Raw genomic sequence first — 21,147 nt, 5'->3', positions numbered from 1 at the left:
CCCTTGAATTTTGGTTTGACGTCAGTGTCCTGAATGGTAGGGGAACACATTTTAAATGTACAGCATAATTTCTTTCTACCTTTTCCCCAATCTTTTTTTGTCTCTCTTCAAACTCTTTTCACCTTTCTGTAATAGTTTCCTAGGTGTGTTGATTTTCTTGTATTTCAGGCTTCTTATAGCAGGTGGTTAAGAATGTTACTGGTCAATGCGGTCTAATTATGGTAACAAACACCCTTATGTTCCAGTGATTCAAAGTATTAAGATGATTTCTTGCTCATGTCATAGTCAAATGCAGGTCAGAGGGTGTGTTGGTTGGGTCCTCTGGGAAGCAGATGCCCAGAGCTAGACGTGGATTGGGAGCAATGCTCACGAAAGAAAGAGGGGAGAGAGCAGGGGAAGGCAGGGCAAGTCTTCAGAGTGTGGGCAGGCCTGCCACCTGTGAAAGGAGAGGGGGAAGGAAGGAGAGGTGAGTAGGAAGAGACTCGGGCAGTGGTGCAGCTCTGATGAAGTCTCAGCCAGACCAAAGGGGCTTAAGATTGTCCATAGTTGAGTCTTGTGCTGACCAGAAATGGTAAGCATCTGTTTGGCTGCTGTGCTCAGTCAAGGGTTGAGGTTGCCTGCAAAGAGCGAGACATTATACTGAAGGCATTGCTCCCGGAGTCTGTCACCTTGGGAGGCTGTCCTCCCTGTGACAGTTTCTCTGGCAGTCGCGGTGCCCCTCCATGACGGGCTTAAGGATTTGGGGTTGGGGGAGGTTCTAGGTCCTTGGAGTCTTCCCCACTGACACTGTGGATGGGAAGAGAGCATGGAGAACCTATGGGAAGGCTTTATAGGCCAGTCCTGGGCATAGTGCCCATCACCTTTGCTCACATTGCATTGACCAAAACTCAGTGGTCACACCTAGTTGCAAGGAAGGCTGGGGAGTTAGAGTGTCACTGTGTGCCCAGGGAGAACAGAATCCCAAGTCTTCCTGTTACTCACTGTGTAAAGCTTTGGACAAATTACTCACCTCCCTGACCCTCAGCTTCTTCATCTATTAAAATATGGATAATAATAGGACATGCTTCATGGTGTTGTTGAGGATTGAGTTAATAAATACTAAAAAATTATAGTAGTGCCTGGCATAAATAAATGCTGCATAGGGATTGCTGTGCTATTATTACCATTCTTAGTTCCAAATTAAATATGTCAGTAAACATTTCTTCAGTGACTACTCTGTTGAAGGAATTATATGTCACAGGGACTTAACTTGTTTCTCTCAGCACTTAGTGGATGCTCAGAAAATGTTTGACTGAATCAATTTCAATGAAAAAACAATATAGTTTGTGTTGAATTCAGTTGGCCATGGTGCTGGGCTAATTTTTAACATGATTTAGCAATAATAAATGTTAAGTCCTGTGCTTTTGGCTCAGAAAGTCAATCACAGAAGAACAGAAAGGAGATGAACTTAAATGAGTGAGAAAGCATCTTGAGTGTGAAAAGCCTACCAGTTTAAAAATGAGTTTCTGTCTTTATAAACGTAATATGTGCTTTAGGAAATTCAAGTAAAACAAATAAGTACAGAGAAGAGAGTTTTTAAAAAATCACTCAATATCTCTCGATCTTTAACATGAGATGACTCCCATTCCAGACATCTCTCCGTGCAGATGTTATAAGTAGAGAGGTGGACAGAAATAATTTTATAAAAAGGTCATTATTACATGCTATTTAAAATTAATGTTAAATTTTATTTATCTGAATGTAACAAGCAAATAAGGAAGAGTAAAGCAGAAGGAATTGCTTAACATTAAACAGTTTTGCCTTCGCTACAGAAAATATTTGGTTTTAAAATATCTAAGAGTAATATAATAAAAGATTACGAAGAGCAGTGAGGTTAGAGTCCCAGCTTTTAAACTCCGGTTTTCCACTTTAGATGGTATCCATTAAAGTCCTCGTATGGAAGGAGAGGAAATTAGCAGTCTCACAACTCCTTTTTCCTCCTCCGCCTTCTGAATTTTAGTTTACATTATTATCTTTACATTGCTGATTGTTTCATGTTAAATGGGTCCAGCTCTTGCAATCATTCCTTTTTATCAGAAGCCCTCCTTTCCTGAGATCTATACTTTGATTCATCTGTGGTTGGCTGGATTTTATCATCAAGTAGTCTCCCTCCCTCCCTCCCTCCCTCCCTTCCTTCCTTCCTTCCTTCCTTCCTTTCTTTTTTCTTTCCAAGAAAGGTTCATAGGTGTTTTGTTACCAAGATTACACATGCTGATTTACTAATTTTTGCTGACAGCAAACTCTGCATGAAGTAGGGACCAAACAGAAGGATTGTCGTCTGAGTCTGCATTAATGGAAGTGTATGCTCAGAATGCGAGAGGTGATCATTTCATTCATTTTAGCATTGTGGCTAGGGATGGTCTGAACAAATCAATAAGAAAAAGACAAACGATCCAACAGAAAAGCAGGCAAAGTCACCAGTCCAAAAGAGGAAGTAGAAACGCAAACATGTGAAAAAGTGGCTTATCCTCTTTAATAATCAGGAACATACAAACTAAAACGACATATCCAATACCCACAAGATTGGCAAATAATAAAGTTGATGAGGATGTGGAGTAATGAGAGATCTCAAACACTGCTGGTGGGAGGGTAAATGGATAAAACCACTTTGACAAAATGTGGGAAATCCTGTGATTCAGTGATTCCATTTCTAGGTTTATACCCTAGAGAAGCTCTACATATGTGTGCCAGAAGACATGTATAGAAACATTCAGCTGTCTTGCTTACAGCAGCAACTAAACGAAACACTGGAAACAACCCAAGTGTCCATCAGGGGGAATTAACAAATAAACCATGGCCTGTTCACACAATGGAATACTACACAGCTATCAAAATGAATGAGCTATAGCTTTGTTCAGCAACAGAAATCTCACAAACATAATGTGAAGCCATAAAAGCAAGTTTCAGGCATGATTCCACTTATATATACATTCAAAACAAGTAAAATTAAATGACACAGTATTTAGGAAACATACATATGATAAACAATAAAGAAAAGCAAGGAAGGATAAACACAAAATTCAGACTAGGGGTTCTTCCTGGTGAAGGAGGGATATGGGCAGGGTGGGCACACAGGGGCTTCAGCATAAACTGGGTGTTGGGTATACTGTATGTTCACATTACTATTTTTCATACTTTATATAAGTTATACGTATATGTATATATATATTCTATAAGTGAAATATTTCATAATAACAAATTCTTATTTAAAATAAAACAGTGCTCTGAAGTGACACTGCCTGAGATGGAATCCTTACCATTTATGTGACTTGGGGCAAGTTTTTTAACTTCTCTGAACCTCAGTTTCCCTTTCTGTGAGATGGAAATAATAATGGTACCTACCTTACATAACACTGTGAGGAATGAATAGAATAATTTATATGAAGTTCTTATTACCACGCTTGACACATAGTGAGTGTACAACACACGTTAGCTTGTGTTACTTTTCTGTGCAGGGCAGATGGAGGTATTTGGGGGTGCATCCAGGAAATATCTGTCCTCTGAAACCACTCCCAAGGATGCCCACGTACAAGAAGGGTGTGAAACTGTATCATACGGGATGATTAGAAGAGCTAAGGGTCGTTTGGCCTGAAAGCATCTTGTGGAGGCAGGCTGGCTGAGTTTAGGTATCTGAGGGGCTCTGGTGGGGATGGAGGACTGTACGTGTTCTGTGAGGTTCTAGAGCAGGGGTGGACGAACTACAGCCAGTGGTCCAAATCCAACTGCTGCCTGTTTTGTAAATAAAATTTTATGGGATTGCAGCCATGTTCCTTCATTTATGTATTGTCTGTAGCTGCTTTTGTGCTCCAAAGGGTTGAGAAGTTGCAACAGAGACAGTGTGGCCCACGGAGCTTAAAATATTTATTGCCTGGCCCTTTACGGGAAAAGTTTGCTGACCTTTTGCTCTAGAATGAGAAGTTGCAACAGGGGGTGCAAAAGCAGGGTGATTTCACGACCAACATAAGAACTTTCTAAGAAGCACCAATGGCAAAGTAGCTCCCTGGTGAGGGAGTGAGACCCCTGCCACTGGAGGGATGTAAGCAGATGCTGACCACTCCTGGAACAGGATGCACGGAGGAGGACTTTGTATCTGGGGCATGAGTTGGACATGTTAGCTTTTACATTCTCCTTCAATTCTGTGCGGAGTAATTCCCAGTTTCAAATTGGTCGTTATTAACTCTGACATTTTCTTGGCATTTTTACATTTTAACGCTCAGCAACATTTTCTTTGAAATTTTTCAGTCAAAAAAGTACTTTAATTCTTTAAAAATGAGATTTAAATGAAAATGAATTTTTTTTTCTTTTTTTTGTGGTACACGGGCCTCTCACTGTTGTGGCCTCTCCCGTTGTGGAGCACAGGCTCCGGACACGCAGGCCCAGCGGCCATGGCTCACAGGCCCAGCCACTCCGCGGCATGTGGGATCTTCCCGTACTGGGGCACGAACCCGCGTCCCCTGCATCGGCAGGCGGACTCTCAACCACTGCGCCACCAGGGAAGCCCTGAAAATGAATTTTATTCTAGAGTTCTACTTTTTCATTAAAAAAAATTGATTTTCATGGCTTTTGGCTCTGTTCCCATTTATAGGTGCTGAATTTTAAGAGCCTGTTATGTGTCCATTATGATTTCTTTGTGACAAGTCCATCTTGGGAGGGAAGGAGAAGAAGCCTTTGGAAGTGAAACAGGGGAAGGGAGTTTGGAGGAAGTGACCATGAGCTACTGGAGATGTGAGGTCAATGAAAGGCAAGGGGGAAAAATCCTGGAGAGAAGAGGGAGGGGGAGGGCAAGAGTTAGTGAGGCCCTACTGTGTGCCAGCCCATGTCCAGGTTGCAGGACTGCAGATCAGAGGCTGTAGCTGGTCATTTAGCCTTGAACTATTGCAGGAGAATGTGAACCACGATGGAATTAGCTCCCTGTCTGCTGTTCAGGTGTGGCTGTACCCTCCAGAAGGGAGTGGGGGGAGTTCCTAGTGGGGGAGGTGGGGAAAGTAGGGGAACATGATAAAGCCTGTAGCTTTTTTCCAGGACAGAAGAACCCCCTTATCTGGGCTCTGAGAGCAATTCATCAAAAAGCCAAATCGCTCAAAGACAACATGTCATAAATAATTTCTCAGAATTATGGTTTTGCCCAGTGACCAGCTCAGTAAAAGCCATCTGACAGATACCTTAAATGGGGAATAGAAAAGCTTCAACATTTCCCTGGCTCATGAGGGGCAGGTCCGGAGCCCACAAGAAGAGGAAAGTAATAAACAAGCATTAGGGGAACATCTCCAATCGCAGCATTTAGGAAGGACTGAAATGTGAAATACAGTTGAAATTGACTTTCACTTGAGCCTCAAGAACAAATCCTTGTGAAATAGCCATGTGAAGTGTCTGCAAGGAACCCCTTGGGAAACTCAAACTTAGAGAAATTCCCCAATGGTTTGTTGAATTGGTCATCAGGCAAACTGATGTGCAGTGGATGAACTTTCAGCAAGTAGCTTGTAGTGTGTGCTCACGTGACTGGCTCATCCAGCCTTGCCTGCGGGACACCCACCTGCACTTCCCTAGGCCAGAGACAAAAGTCATACACAGGCAAGGACCTCTGGGGTCATCTCCTTTGTGGTTTTCAAACCTTATTTTGTGACTATCCATGAAATCCTCTTTTCAAATTAAGTATTATGTGGCCCCCTGAAGCTGTATATAGAACAGGTAAAGGAGAACTGCAGGTGGAAATGAAGGTGAGGAACCCAGAGCTCCTCTCACTGGACCCCAAACATCTTTGCTGGGTCATAGGGCCCTGCTGGACTGAGTGTAAAAACCTCCATGCTGGTCCAGCCACAAAAATTAAGCTTAGGTCAACTGGAGAGCCTATCTATTGGGGACACTAACCATGTCAGCTAAGAAGAGACAGTATTAGAAATGAGGATGAGGGACAGTAGCATCTCAAATGGGACAGGTACGTCCATGTGATTTTTACTTTGTTATTCACTGCAAACGTGCTCTCTGGGGGAGCTGGGGAAGCACCCTTCTTCTGTCCTTCTGACTTGCTTCCCGTCTTTCTCCCCTTTTCTCTTTTTCTTTCTTACTTGGTGCCCAGTAGGTTGTTTATCCTGCCTCAGGTCAAGAGTGCTGATCAGGAAGAGGCCTGGGCTTGCAGCACTACCCTGGGGGAGAATGGTCCTTTCTAGAATGCTGCTGACTTTTCCCTTCCCTTTGCCCGTTAAGCTGAGTTCTCTAAACTGTTGAGAAAGCTCTGAACTGGGGATCCCGAAGTCCCTCCCCTAATCCTGAAAGGACAGTGGATAAGTCCCCTTCACCTCTCTAGTCATCATTGCCTGCATCTGAAAATGAGGGTGCCAGGCTGGCTGGGTTAGTAATGCTCAAACCTTTGGCTCTTACACACCAGTAAAGGCTAAAGAGACGGGGCTCCAGGGGACATGGAACAGAAATGTACATAGGGTAGAAAACATTTTATTTTGCTGTGTTAGGGTATTAAAAACAAAATCCTGCTACTGTCTGCAATTTTATAACAGAAAAACGTTTCAACACCGTACAGACCACGAAGGATCTTATCTTTAAATTAAGGATAGTTCTCTAAATGGAATACATTTAATGTTAAGGAAAATCTCACTGTATTATTCTAATTTTTCTCATTTTACTTCACCACATTACTTTTCTATTGATGCTGTAACAAATGACCACAAATTTAGTGGCTTAAACCACAACCGTGCATTGTCTCACCATTCGTGGGCCAGAAGTCCAGACCTGCATGACTGTGCCGAGCCCTCTGCTCGGGGCTTTCGAAGGCCAACATCAAGGAGTCAGCTGGGCTGGTTCTTATCTGGAGGCCCGACTATTCAGGTTGTTGGCAGAATTCAGTTTTTTGCAATTGTAGGACTGAGGCTCCCCCTTCAACTTCAAACCAACAATGGCACATCAAATACATCTCATGCTTTGAATCTCTGATTTCCCCGCTGCTGTCAGCCACAAAAACTTCCCTGCTTTTCAGGGCTTGTGTGAATACATTGGGCCACCTGGATAACACTTTAAGGTCAGCTGATCATTAACCTTAACTACATCTGCAAAGTCCCATTTGCCGTGTAACATAACATACACATGAGAGTAAGACCAAGGGGGTCATGGGAGCCAGAATTCTGCCTTCCACACGGTTTGGTGAAAACTGAGTCAGATAAACTTTTGCAGCTCAAATACCAGTGGTCAAATATGCTCAGATTTTTAAGTTGACTTATTCAGAAAGTATATATTTGTGAGAAGCCAGGGCATCATTATTAATGAAGAGTCTTACAGGGACTAGGTACTGGAGAAATGTTCACTGAGCAAACAGGTATTAATAAGTTCATTGTTGCTAATATTATTTTAATGCAGCTTTGATTATAAATCTTGTGGTACTGTATCATCATTGTCATTAGTACAGATTACAAAGCAAGCTAAAATCATTACAGGAATATATTAAAATGGAAAATGATTCAGTAAATCATGTTAGAAACAATTAAAGCATGAACTACTGTGTTATATCCACTTGTGCTCCACCGAGGGTGGGAAGTGTTGCTTTCAATCAAGAAACAGGAACGGGCTTCCCTGGTGGCGCAGTGGTTGAGAGTCCGCCTGCCGATGCAGGGGACACGGGTTCGTGCCCTGGTCTGGGAAGATCCCACATGCCGCGGAGCGGCTGGGCCCGTGAGCCATGGCCGCTGAGCCTGCGCATCCAGAACCTGTGCTCCGCGACGTGAGAGGCCCGCGTGCCACAAAAAAAAAAAAATAAAATAAAAGAAACAGGAACAATTAATAGAGGGCCCCAAGAAGCAATAAGAATTTCATCTTTCTTCCCCCCCGACCTCCCTCCTTCCTTCTTTCTTCCTTCCTTTCCATCTTTCTCTCCTTCTGTCTTTCTTGGCAAGAAAATTAACTCGGCCAATTTTAAAATTAAATTAAAATTTTAAAATTGAATCATTTCCTGAATCTCTCCAGGGTACTATCCAAACTCTCTAGGCTGGCGTTCAGAGCGCTCCTTAGCCTTAGCCCAGGCCACTTTGCCCTCATCCTCAGTCTTACGCACCCCTGCCCCCAGAGCCCTCCCTGGTGCTTCCCCATGGTGCCTCTGCCCCAGCACTGAGCCCTGTCCATCACATGCTGGGGCCACCCGTGCCCCTATCTCACTGGGCAGTGAGCTCTCTGAGGCCAGGAACTGAATCAGACTCATGTTTCTATCCCTCTTGACGCCCACCGTGGATCTCAGTCCAGAGTCTCTCAAATAGACAAGGAGAGAGCAACAAATGTTAACCCACTCTGGTCCCACATTATGGTCACTTGAGGGGAAGGGGCGGGGAGACAAAGTAAGACAAAAATAAGGAGAGACACATGGAAGTAGAAAGAGAGGGGAGAAACAGATGCAGGGAGGTCAGAGGGCCCCCTCAGGCATCCAGCAGATCCTTACTAAGGCGCCTGTATAAGCTCTGGGGAAACAGCAGTAGAAACAATGACCAAAAAGCCTTGTCCTCAGAGGGCTTACATTTTAATTAAAGGACAGTCAATATGCAGACAAACAAAAATAGACAAGATGATTTCAGATAATTTTAGGAGCTATATTAGGGCATAAACTAGGGTGGCATCTTAGAGAGTGACGGGGGGTGAGGACCATTTTGGGTAGGGCAGCAGTGATGAATTCCCCAAGGAGGTAACGGCTAAGCTGAGACTTGAATGATGAGGAGTGAGCCATGCTGAGAACCGGGTGAATATTATTCCCAGCAAAGAAAACAGCAAGTGCAAAGGCCCAAAGGCAGGAAGGAAATTGCTTTTCCTTTCAGGGATCAAAAAGGAGGCTGGGAAGGCTGTACTTGGTGAGCAAGGAAGAGAGTGGAGGGAAATCAGGTCAGAGTGGGAGGCAGGGCTGGGTCTTGTGGCTTCCTGCATCCATTATGATAAGGATGGTGAAGAATATCATACCAAACTTGTAAATAATATAAAATCGTTATTATATAACCAGTTAGCCTAACACTTAGAGCGTTTTCTAACAGCCCTTCCTTAGGGTCATCTGACTAGGGGAATTTAAGGCATCTTACAATTCTCTAAAATTGATAAGATGTGCTGGTTTTCAGTGATTTCTTTTTCTGTCCCCAAAGGTGATAGTTTTATTGCCGTATAGGACACTAACCAGTTTTGTATCTAACTTAGCAATCTTATTTTTTATTTTGCATTCACTATAAAAATCCCTGTTTCCCAAATTTTCTTTTGAATCGACTTTGTCATCCTGCAGATGCCCTTTATTAGTTAAATAAAAGATTGACATGTACCCACTATTGATTTTCATGAGAATTATGTTTTTAACCTTTTGAGAATTATATTCTGATAGGAGTTTGGGTTTTAAGTGCACAGAAAGCAGCAGAGTAAAAAGGGGACTAATTTATGTTTTACAAAGGGGCCTCGGACTGCTAGGTGATGAATGGGCTTGACTGGGTCTCAGGAGGAGCAAGACGCCCAGTTCGCAGCCCGTGGCTCTGTCCAGGGGAGAGCCGGCCACACGGCTTGATGAGAGTGATGGAAGTGGAGAAGAGGGAGGTGAGCCATAACTGACTCCCGATATCTGCAGACATTTGTCCTTGTTCATTTCCATAGCGGGTCACCAAGATCTGTTTTTCTTCCTCATATGCGAGCTCCTTGGCAGGGCTGTGTCCAATTTCTCTGTTTCCTCAACATCCAGCCCTGGGCTGAACACAGAGTGGTGCTTGGCAAGTGTCTGCTGAACAGATTCTTCCCTTTAGATTCACCTCCTTCTCCTTCTCCTCCTCCTGCTTTTTTATTGTGATAAAATGTATATAACATAAAATGTGCCGCTTTATTTTTAGGTGTACAGTTCAGTGACATTAAGTACATTCTCGCTGTTGTGCAGCCATCACCTCCATCCATTTCCGGAATGTTACCATCACTGAGAGTGTACCCATTGAACACTAACTCCCCATTTCCCCCTCCTCCAGCCCCTGGTAACCACTATCCTACTTTCTGTCTTTATGAATTTGACTATTCTAGGTACCTCACCTAAGTGGAATCATACATTTGTCCTTTTGTGTCTGGCTTATTTCACTTAGCATAATGTCTTCAGGTTTCATCCGTGTTATAGCATGTGTCAGAATTCCCTTCCTTTTTAAGGCAGAAAAATACTCCATTGTATGTATAAACCACAGTTTGTTCAACCATTCATCTCTTGATGGATATTTGGGTTGTTTACACTTTTTGGCTACTGTGAATAATGCTGCTAATGAACACGGGTGTACAGATATCTCTCTGAGTCCCTGCTTTCAGTTCTTGGGGGTATATACCCAGAAGCAGAATTCTGGATCATATAATAATTCTGTTTAATTCTGTTTTGAGGAACTGTAGTACTGTTTTCTATTGCAGCTGCACCACTTTATATCCCTAGCAGCAATGCACAAAGATTCCACTTTCTCCACACCCTTGCCAATACTTGTTGTTTTCTGCTTTTTTGATAATAGCCATCCTAATGGGTGTGGATTTATCTTCCTTTAAAATATAGATGACCATGATGGGAGAGGCCCAGGGTGAGGAATTTGGGGGCCCGTTCCCTAGTGTGCTCTGAAGGGAGATGGCTGGGGAGCCTAAAGTCCTAGATTTGGAGGACACTCAGAGGGAGGAGAGCTGGGAAGAGGGGTACCAAGATCACACCTCACTGAGCTCACAGCATGGGCTCAGGACTGGTTTAAAGAGAGGCCTCACGATGAGAGAACTGAAACCCAGGTTTCCCATGAGGAAGTTTTGTTTGTGTGAATCCACTGTCGGGCTCTTGTCGCTGGGGAAAGCTGTTTCTAATTTGGGCTTCTCTTTCTTTGTGTTGCTCCCCAGTGTGATAATGCAAAAGGGTTGAAAGCCTTCTACGATGCAATAAAATATGGGCCGAACCACTTGATGGTGTTTGGAGGAGTCTGTCCATCTGTTACGTCCATCATCGCAGAGTCCCTCCAAGGCTGGAATCTGGTACAGGTAAGGTCCGGGCCACCTTTGGTTGGGGAACTGTCTTTGGCCACCAGTCTTTCTCAGAAATGGTTCCTCGCCCAACATGGATCCTAAGTTGCTCAGTTCAGACCTCCCATACTCTTTCCTGAATGATTACACAGCCTCCCACTGCCTCTACCTCCTGGCTTGATCCTCTGGCCTGTCCTGGCTGACACAGTGGGGCTCTAAAGGGTAGCCCTGACACCATCACTGTGTGTTTGAAATATTTCAGTGACTCCCTAGCCCGACTTTCAGGGCTGTCAACATCCAGCCAGTCTTCCTGTCCAGTCTCATTTCCTATCCCTGCCACTCACTCCATGCCTCCGCCCCCCTAAACAACGCACCTTTCCCCAAGTACACCCTAGACCTTCAGGCCTCAGAGACCTGCTCTCACTGTTTCTTTAACTAGATGATCCAAACCTCCCGCCCTCACTGAAATTATTTTGTCCACTAAGGCTGCCTTTCTCCTCGGTTAAGCCTTTCCTGGGGCTCTCGGCTCTTTACACTGGCAAATGTTATACGCTGTTGAATGTTGCACCAGTGAATGTATGGTCTGATGTAGGTGAAACTCACCAGTGCTAGCTGTTATTTAGAATGTGAGAGAGACGTGTAGAAAGACGAGACCCCACGATGAGTTGTGGCCCAGGAACATGTTTTACTTCTTTGCTTCATCCATCCATCCCTCGTCCATTCATCCATCCGTCATCCATTCATCATCCATTCATCCATCCAATAAATATAATGCAACTTACTGTGTGCCTGGAATTTGGGTAGACACTGAGGATATAGTGCTGAACAGGACAGACCTGGTCCCTACCTGTTCAGAGCTTACATTCTAGGAGGGAGGCAGGCAATAAGCAAATAAACAATTAAGTAATCATACTAAGAGCAATACTTGTATAGTATGTATGTCGGGCTTACAACATACCAGACACTGTTCTGAGCACGTATTTTCATTAACTCATGTACTCCTTACAACTGTTGGTATTATGCTGTTGGTATTATCATCATCCCATTTTATAGATAAGGAGACCAAGGCACACAGAGGCTAAGTAACTTGCCCAAGGACCCTCAGCTCATAGGTAAGAGCCAGGATTTAAACTCAGGCAGTTTGGCCCTTGAGGTAAGATTGCGGTAAGGAAATGGCTAGGGTAGAGGTAAACAGGGTGATGGGATAAATAGTGGCCGCTTCGAGGCAGTCAGGAAAGGCCTCTTAGAGGAGGTGACAATTGAACTCAGACCTGAAGGGTGAGAAGGAGTTGGTTGGATGAAGAGTATTCCATGTCAGGATGGAATAGCAAATGCAGACAGCCTGTGATGGGAACAAACTTGGCTTGTTCAGGGAACGGAAAAGAGGGCAGTGGGGCTGGAGCATGGTGGGTGGGGAGTCAGGGTGGTGAGAATGAGAATGAAGGGGTGGGCAGGAGCCAGACCACAGGGGGATCTGGTTTCATTCTGCTCACATTGACTGACGTACTTTCTGAGTCCAGCCCTGCGTATATGGGGCGCTGGGGGTAGAGCCCCAAGCTCGTGCCCCAGAGGGGAGGTGGGAGGCAGCCATAGCAGAGCTGTGATAAGGGAAGAGTGGGGTCCCAGGGGAGAGCCGCCCACCCACTCAGCCCTGGGTTCAGGAAGGCTTCTCAGGGGAGGTGATGGGGAGCTGGCTGCAAAGGAGGAGAGGGCGTTGGACAGCTGGAGACGTGGAGGAGAGCGCTGCTGGCAGAGGAAACTGGGCATGCAAAAGCAGGAGGTGGGAAGGAGTGTGGGCTTGGAGAGCAGTGAGTCATTCTCCGTGGCCGGAGCAGGCCATGCTGAGGGTGGGCGGATGCAACAGTGGATGAGGCCAGAAAAGCAGCTCAGCGTGTTTTGGTGCAAACCTAACCACGTAGCTGGAAACCAGCACGGTTCAATGTGCCGGGGGAGCCTGGCTTCCAACCCTGCGGTGCCCACAAACAGCCGTGAGACCTTGGTGGAGTCATGCACCTTCTCTGCCCTTGAGCTTTCTCTCCTGAGTACTGAGGAGCACGCCAGACTCCTGCTGGTCAGGGCCAGGCACTGCCTCTCTGAGCCTCAGCCTCCCATCTGTAAAAGCAAGGTAATAAGAGGACTGACCTCATAGGGCTGCTGTGTGGGCTACATTATTAAACAGGGATTAGAACTGTGCCCTGGCATGTCCTAAGCACTAAGTGTTTCTTGTTTTATTGTTGTTGACACCCCTGCCCCGTCTCCTGCTATTCCCTGAGTTGAATGACCCAACTACTTAGCATTCCTTGTCTTTCCTGAAACACTGTTCCCACCACTTGAAACATCCCCTTCTCCCCATGACCTGTATGTCAAGTCCTACCCGTTCTCAGAGACCCAGCTTAAATGCTGCCTCTTCCAGGAAGCCTTTCTTATTGCACTATCTAAAGTAGCCCTCTAGAAATTCTTTCTCTCACTTCCCCCTGTTTACTTCTAGCAGAGCATGTACACAGCCCACCCCCGCAAGCCTGTCTGCCTTTCCCCCTCTTATGGCTTTGCAGATGTGGGGATGTATTTAGTTGAGCTATGGATTCCTTGAGAACAGAAACAAGGCCTGAGTTACTCCTGTTTTTCCTGGTGCCTAACACTTCACAGACCTTATTAGATATTGAATGGTCAGAGGGAGGGAGGGAGGGAGGGAAGGGTCTGCAGATGGATATTTTGCCCAGATGTGAGAGAGCAAGCTCCCTGTAAAATCCCCACCCAGAGGAATCCAGGGAGCTTCCTGACCTTCTCTGAGCCTCACTTAGAACTGTCTGCCCCTCAGAATTCTCTAGGAGCTGTAGGAGCAAGCACAGTGTTGCAAACTCCTGGCTTGGCAGCTAAAGCTCCCCAGCCTCAGCATGCAAAAGAGGGCCTCCAGCCTAGAGGAGCTGACAAGACAGAAACTTGGGTTATGAGAGGTGGGGTGTATTATTTATTGCTGTGTAACAAATCACCTTAAAATCAACAATAATCATTTATTATTATCATATTATCATATTATTATCATATATTTATTATCAAATATCATTTATTATTCCATTACTTCTGTGGGTCAGGAATTCAGACCCACAGAATGGCTTGCAACTGCTCCAAGATGTTTGAGGTCAAGCTGGCAGATTTGGAGGCTGGGGGCCGGCATCATCTGAAGGCTTGCTTGGGGCTGGAGGGTCTGCTCCCAGCATGGTCCCCTCACATGGCTGGCAAATTGGGGCTTCCCCGTGGGGGCCTCTCCATAATGCTGCTAGAGGGTCCTTCTGGCATGGCAGCTGGCTTCCCCCAAAACGAGTCATCTAGGAGACCAAAGTAGAGACTGCAGAAGTTTTTAGGATCTAGCTTCAGAGTTTGCATATCATTATTTCTGCCATATTCTATTGATCACAAATTTAGCTCTTATTTATGAGGGAGAGGACTATACAAGCTATAGCAGGAGGTGAAGATCACTAGGGACCATCTTGGAGGCTGGCTTCCACAGGAAGGAGGAATTCTGGGAGGAAAGCAAGGGTCAGGTTGCCCAGCAAGGGAGGCTAGATGCTGAGTCCCTTCTCTGTTTTGCTGAACTCCTGCTCATCCTTCAAAACCCTGGATAGGTACTGCTTCCTCTGTGATGCCTTTCCTGACCTCTTTCCTTCTGTGCCTCCCATCCCTAAGTGAATTAATTGTTCCCTCCTCAACAATGCCTTCTCAGTGGGGGGTCATCTCCCTCAAGGGGGTGAAAATTCATTATTGTGGGAAGAGGGCAAAAAGTCTCACTCTTTTTATGTATAATGCACAGGTACACATACGGTGCATAAACGGATATATAGTATATCTGTGGTATTACAATTTCATGAGTGGGGTGGGATTAGGAAAAAATGCGTAAAGGTTTCTTAGGAGAGTGATAGTGAAAAGAAGATTGAGGAACGTGCGTGGTTCTACATCACTTCTATATTGCATGTGGTGTTCCGTTATTAAATGAATTACATTCTGTGGAGAATAGTTTATTCTATATCTGGGTGTTCCCTACTAGACTGTAAGCTTCTTGGGGGCAGGGACTCTTGTTTCCTTCGCCCCTTAGTTGCCAGCGCCTCGCACAGGGCCTAGTACCCCAGTAGGTCCTCACTGAGTGCTAAACTGAACTAAGTGCAGGGGGTAGACTGGGAGCCTGAAACCCCCCATGGCAGAGTTTCTCACAATGTGGACTTGACCATGGGGAGGCCGAGGACTTGGGAGAAAAATGCAGATCCTCAGCCTCCACCTCAGCAGAATCCCTATGTGTTGCTGACGGGCTCTTGTGGGTGATTCTCGTGCCTAGTCCACCACTGCCCTAGGCATCTGCTACCAGACACCTGGGCAGATCCAGGGCTCCCGCTGTGCACAGATGAGGGACACTGAGGGGCTAAGAACTGGACGGTGCCCAGCAGTTTGGAGAGTTCTGGGGACCTGCATCACAGGGTGAGCCAAGGAGAACAGACTTCTCCCAGCCTGAGAAGTCAAGCAGGGGGATGTAGGAACAAAGATGTGGGTCCTGATGGAGAGTGGCCCTGGAAGATTTCTCCCTCCCCCCACTCTCGGGGAACACAGCCCCATTTGCTAACACAGGACCAGATTCCGGGGACCTCCCGCCCGTTCCCCACCTCCTGGAGGCTGAGCTTGTTTGAAGAGATGGTAGAGGACTGGGGTGAGTGGGTCTGCTGTCGCCCAAGGGATTTGATCAATCCCTTAACTTATTCAAAACTGGGCTCCGAAACAGAGTTTCACAAATGGGAAAATGCATGTAATTTGTGTAATTGAAAAGGAGCACCGACTGCCTTTTGGGGGAACAATGCTCTCTGGACAGAGACAGCCTGGGATGTATAATCAGTTGTTTCTGTTTCCTGGTACTACGAAAATAGGGATTTGCGCCACAAAGGGGTGAAAATTTACCCTGGTGCTAAAATCAGTTAAATTTAACTTTTGCTTTTTGCTGGGCTTCTTGATTCATGGTTGCTGTGTTGAGAGGCTAATATTGTTTAAGTCGTGATGTGAGTCACTGGGAGCGTCAGCTCCTCCAGCTAGACGCGAGGACCTTCATGGAGTCCAGGGCGTGCAGTGCAGGCTCTGTCCCTGTCCTCCTGGTCAGACCCCACCCAGGGTCGGGGCTCAGATCTGGGCCTCACACTGGGAGAGACCCACCAGGGCATAGCCTGGGAGGCATCTGCGGAGAGTCAGGTTCTGGCTGTTGGAGAGCTGAGCATGTTCAGACTGGAGAACATGCAGGGCGCTGGGGAGGAGGGAGAAATCTTAGCCTCCAGACCTGCATGGCTCTTTGAGAGATTTTGCTGGGTCTCTGAGATGTAGGTGGGGAGATGCAGGAGCAAGGCTGAAGTTAGAGGGGAGCAGGATCCTCTACTCCCTGCAAGCAAGCCTTTGCTGCTGGAGGCATCCGGCGTGGAGCAGGCTGCCTGGCTGTGAAGTCGTGAGGTCCCCTTGCCGGAGGTTCCCCGAACATTCTAGTCTCATCCAGTCCCACTGTTGCTGAGATTTAATCCATAGAGTAGGCATACACCAGGTTGCTGGCTCTCACACTATATGGTGAGAGTCATTTATGGGGGCCAAGGATGTGCCTGTGTTAATGCAGATTCCCGAGCTCCATTCTGAGCAGGTCCAGATTAAGGGATTCATCAAATCCTTAAAGGACTGTGGACCCCACTTCTCACCCCCGCTGCCATTTCAGTACCAGCAGTTCAGGTGATGTGGATGCAGTTGGTTCCTGGGAACTTGCTTGGGCCAGGTGATCTCTAAGTCCTGCTCATCTCTCAGACATCAGGACTCTGACAAGTGCTGCTGGTCCACAGAATTTCAATTTACACAGCCCCTGTGGGAAAGGGGACATGGAGGAGACAGCAGGGGATGCTGCTGGGGCAAACACCCCCGGGACAAAGCCCACAGCCTGTGGTGTGGCCAAAGGTGCCCCTTCATCTTGCTCCCCTCTTTGCCACCCACCTGTTCCTTTATATGCCACCATCCACTTACAGGCTGTTCCCTCTGCCCGTGGTCTCTCCACCTGGCAGGGTGCAGTTTGGCTGCCCCTTCCTCTGTGGAGCTTCCCGTTCCTCCCCCTGTGCTCCTTTACCTGCAGAGCCCTCGCATGGTGTTTGCTGCCCTGTGTCTGCGCCCGCCCGGCCTCGAGCCGCCCTAGGGCAGGGTCTGGTGCAGTCCTTAGATGCTGAGGGGTACCTGGGCATGTTTGCTGACAGAGGGCTGGATGCCTGCCTTCGAGGCCTCAGGCTCATCCCTAACGATGAGGGCAGATCATCAGAGCCTGCCAGACCTAGAGGAACCCAAGGGCTTTCCAACTGCAGCCCCTTGGTAAAAGGACATAAAGGGCACCTGAAATGATCTCTGGCATGGCCTCAGCTCCCATCTCCCATCTCTGGCCCTGATGCTTTTGAACTAATATGCTTCCTTTGGAAATGTTTTCAGACTCCCTCAGAATCCTTTCCTCGGAGATCTGAAGGGGGCTTGCTTCTGACCCTGCCTTGCACATTTTTGGAGAAGTTCTACAAAGCTCCCACCAACATAGTCTGTCCTTCTGAAAGCATGGAGCCTGGGGAGCAGCAGGATTTGGCACTGGGTGGGGAAGATGGAGGCAGGGTAGCTTGAACAAGAGATGGAGGCAAAGCCAGCAAAGGTACAAGAGATGTGGCCAGCGGGAGTTCATACCCTAAGAGCAGGACAAAACTCCTTCCTTCTTGGGAGTGAGATGATAGTTGCCTCAGCTTGCAGAGAGAAATAGCCTTGCTGATGAAAGTAAAGTCAGATTCCTGAAGGGATAAAGGGCTGCTCGCAGGAAGTTGCAAACACTGCTTCATCAAGAACCGTATCCCGCAGAGCCTGTCCTTTAAAAAGGCAGCTGCAGCAGATTATTAAATCGTAGACGCACTTCTCCTGGCACCATCCCAAGCCTCCCCTCGGCAGCCCACCCTGCCTCCTGGCCTGCCTTGGCACTCCCCCGAGGACCTTCCTGGGCAGGAACATTTCAGTTTGTGTGATGGGGTTGTCTCCTTGGCCACGCTCATGTGAGGGAGTGGAAGTGAGGAGGGCATGTGGACAGGAGAACCTTGACTCTGTGTAACTGTTGGCACATCTAGGACGTGATTTCTGAAAAAGCTAAGTCTCTGTGTAACTGTTGGCACATTTAGGGCTTGATTTCTGAAAAAACTAAGTCATGCTTGGTTTTGACATTTAAAAAACCAAATCTGTGAAAACCCTCAAATCAAGCCCTTTGCTATTTACTGAGTTCCAACATAGCTCTAAACTATCGGTCGATGCCATTTCCTTTATAGGAGCAGAAATTTTGTCATCTGACTTGATTTTCTCATGTGATTATCTTATTAAAACTCTAGGTTGCCTGAGAAATCAAAAGATTGTTTCTTACTTAGCTGTGGTTTGTGGAATTTGAGGTAGATTCATAGAAAGACATAAGGTCTTAGCAATCATTGGGTCCAGTCTCCCTGTTGCACAGACTGGGAAGCAGAGGCCCAAAGTGGGTAGGATCTTACCCAAGTTCTCACAGTAACAGCAAAGCTGGGTCCCATGGCTCACTCTCCAGTGGTTTGTAATTACAGCATGGTCTTATTTTATCTTTCTCAGCCTCACTTTTCTCTTAAGTAAAATGGGAATAGCAAATTAGCCTAATATGTTTTGTGCAGTTGTGAGAATCAGTGAAGGCTTTTCATCTTTTAGGTGAAAGCACCTTTATAGACTACAAAACAGTAGCTGCTGGTACAATGTTATGATGTAATAATGTTACAATGACAAGGACTCCTCCCCAGGAGCAGACCTCCAATTATAGCCCCTGTTTTGCATCAACAGCAAAGGTTATTTACTCTGGCACTGCAGACCCTGAAACTTAAGGCATCAGGGGCAAGGTAGGGGTTCTTCAGCAAGACACTCAAGGTGCACATAACGTCTGCTTCTCAGCCCCCAAGAGTCAAAACCCAGCAGGCCAGAACTCCACCACTGCCCAGCCCATGTGGCTGCCACACCCTTGCCGTGGAGTGACGGAGCCTGTGGACCTGATCAAAAACCACTCAGGATCCACAGTGTGATTAGCCACAGTTGGAAACTTCGCTGCCACCGCTGCTGCTGTGCTACTCTCTAAGAAAGAGAATGGAGGCCAACAATCCAGGGCGGGTTGGAGCCATTTCTTGGCGCCGGTCTCTTGAGGGGCCATTTAGCACATTAATGATCTATGAGGTGCTTCCACCTTCTGGATTCATTAAAAAAAAAAAAAAAAAAAAAAGGTGGAGGAGGAAAAAGAGAAGAAATATTAAAGGCATGCATTATGGGCCAAGTAGAGGGGGAGGGAGAGACCCTGAGGACTGGAGACTATGGATAGGCCTTCCTGGCTGTGACATTGGATGCCAGTAAAGTAAGGTTCTGGGAGCAGGTGGAGTGTCATACATGAAGGGAGGGAAGGTTGCTAGCTGTTGGTTTGCATACAAATGGGTGGGAGGAAGCATGAGCCCTCAGCAGGGCTCCAGCAGAACGCATTGATCTTCTGTGGGGAAAGGGAAGTGTTCTGTTCTCATTCATTCATGCTCATATTTATTTATTCATTCCTTTATTCAACAAGTGCAGTGCCTGCTGTGTACTCTCCCAGACCAGTGCAAATTCCACTGCCCAGCGCTGCCACCCCAGGACAGGTGGATATGGCAGAAGAGCAGTTGGGCATAGTAGCCAGAACTGAGCCCTAAAATCTAGAAGCTCTGGGTAATTGTCCCTCCTATGTCTGTCACTGACAGCAGCCTTGGGCAAATCGGCAAGCCTCCTGGAGCCTCACTGAACTCATCTCTGAAATGGGCTAACTAAATCTGCCCTTCTTCTGGGGCCATTGAGAGCATCAGATAGGACAGGGAAGGTGGAGCAGGTGGTGGCCCTTGTCAGACTGGTGCTTCTTACAGATTAAGGATCATATTACCGTTACTGATGCTTTTGGCATCTGAGATGCCAGCCAGGCCCTGGGCAGGGAACTCCTTGAAAAATTATGTCTCCATTTGCCTCTAGATTCAAAGTTTTGTGGATGAAATGAACTATCACAGACCGCGAAGGTGATTCAGAACAGTAAAATTAAAACAAAGAACCTGCAGGAGAGGCCAAATAAGCCCAAGGCATCTGTGAGAGGTGCGCATGCTCTTTTCTGGTTGAGTTTTCACAGAAGCAGAGGAAAAAAGGGCACAATGCTACCAAGTGCTTGGCGGTTCCCGGTCTATTCCTGCCAAGGACCCAACCTGTATCTTTCCTGTCCATCTGGTAAAAGATTCAATTCAAGGTTCTGTCCCCCATTTTTAATTCAAGACTATGGTATCTAAAGTAATATCAGTTCCCAGTGTGCAACTCCAATGGCCCCATTGTTGATGAGTCTTTCACCGCCTGGAAGTATGCTGGGTATAAATAATTCATTCTAAATAAATAAATTACTCGCACTGCTTACGGTACGGCTGATGCTGCTAGGAAGCAGCACAACCACAGATTATGTTGAGTCAAGTCTGGAATTACAAGTTGAATCTGGAAAGAACTGGAAAGGGAATCAGAAAAGTAAGTCTCTCTAGGAGGACAAATGTGTATAATGGGTATAATACCAACCTAATGGGCTAGTAATAATAAATGTGGAGCAGGAAACGTGGACAGGAAAGGCTCATGCAAGTGGGGACGAGCTGGTCACCTTCGCCAGGCCCTGTCCTATTTCTAGCAGCCTGGTCTCTGAGTCCTTTTTTGGTGCCGCAGGTGATTCTGATTCACAGCAGTGGGTGAGAACCCCTGCCTTAGAGTGACGGGCCACCCTCAGGTGGAGACTGGATGGCTTCTGGTGGGGATGCTCAGCGGGGATTCAGGCACCAGGTGAGGGGGTTGGACTAGGCAATGTTTCTCAAGTGTATCTGATGGTAGGGCTCATCAGGTGAGGCAGAGTGGGGGCAGGGCACTGGTTTACTGGTTAAAAATCAGATTTCCAGCTTCCCTGATCGGCATCTCCAGGGAAGAAGCCTGGGAAGGTGATTTTAAACAAATGCCTTGGCTAGTTCTTATCATCAAGGAAATACTGGTCTAGAGATTCTCTGAAGCAGTGTGGTCTGCTGA

At 46.6% G+C, this 21,147-nt stretch overlaps 1 protein-coding gene across 1 annotated transcript in view; it reads left to right on the top strand.

Moving 5' to 3' along the window:
- Nucleotides 1–21,147, top strand: part of GABBR2 (gamma-aminobutyric acid type B receptor subunit 2) — a 367,936-nt gene that overhangs the window by 101,481 nt on the left and 245,308 nt on the right. Inside the window, exon 2 of the mRNA XM_022600053.3 lies at nucleotides 10,894–11,031. Within this exon, the coding sequence (XP_022455761.1) occupies nucleotides 10,894–11,031 (138 nt within the window). The remainder of the gene's footprint in view (nucleotides 1–10,893; nucleotides 11,032–21,147) is intronic.

The sequence above is a fragment of the Delphinapterus leucas genome, chromosome 6 (genome assembly GCF_059928025.1).
Source record: "Delphinapterus leucas isolate spDelLeu-1000000601 "Yukka" chromosome 6, BTC_Dleu_Yukka2, whole genome shotgun sequence".
Classification (NCBI taxonomy): Eukaryota; Metazoa; Chordata; class Mammalia; order Artiodactyla; family Monodontidae; genus Delphinapterus; species Delphinapterus leucas.
This window is presented reverse-complemented; position numbering and strand designations above follow the sequence as displayed.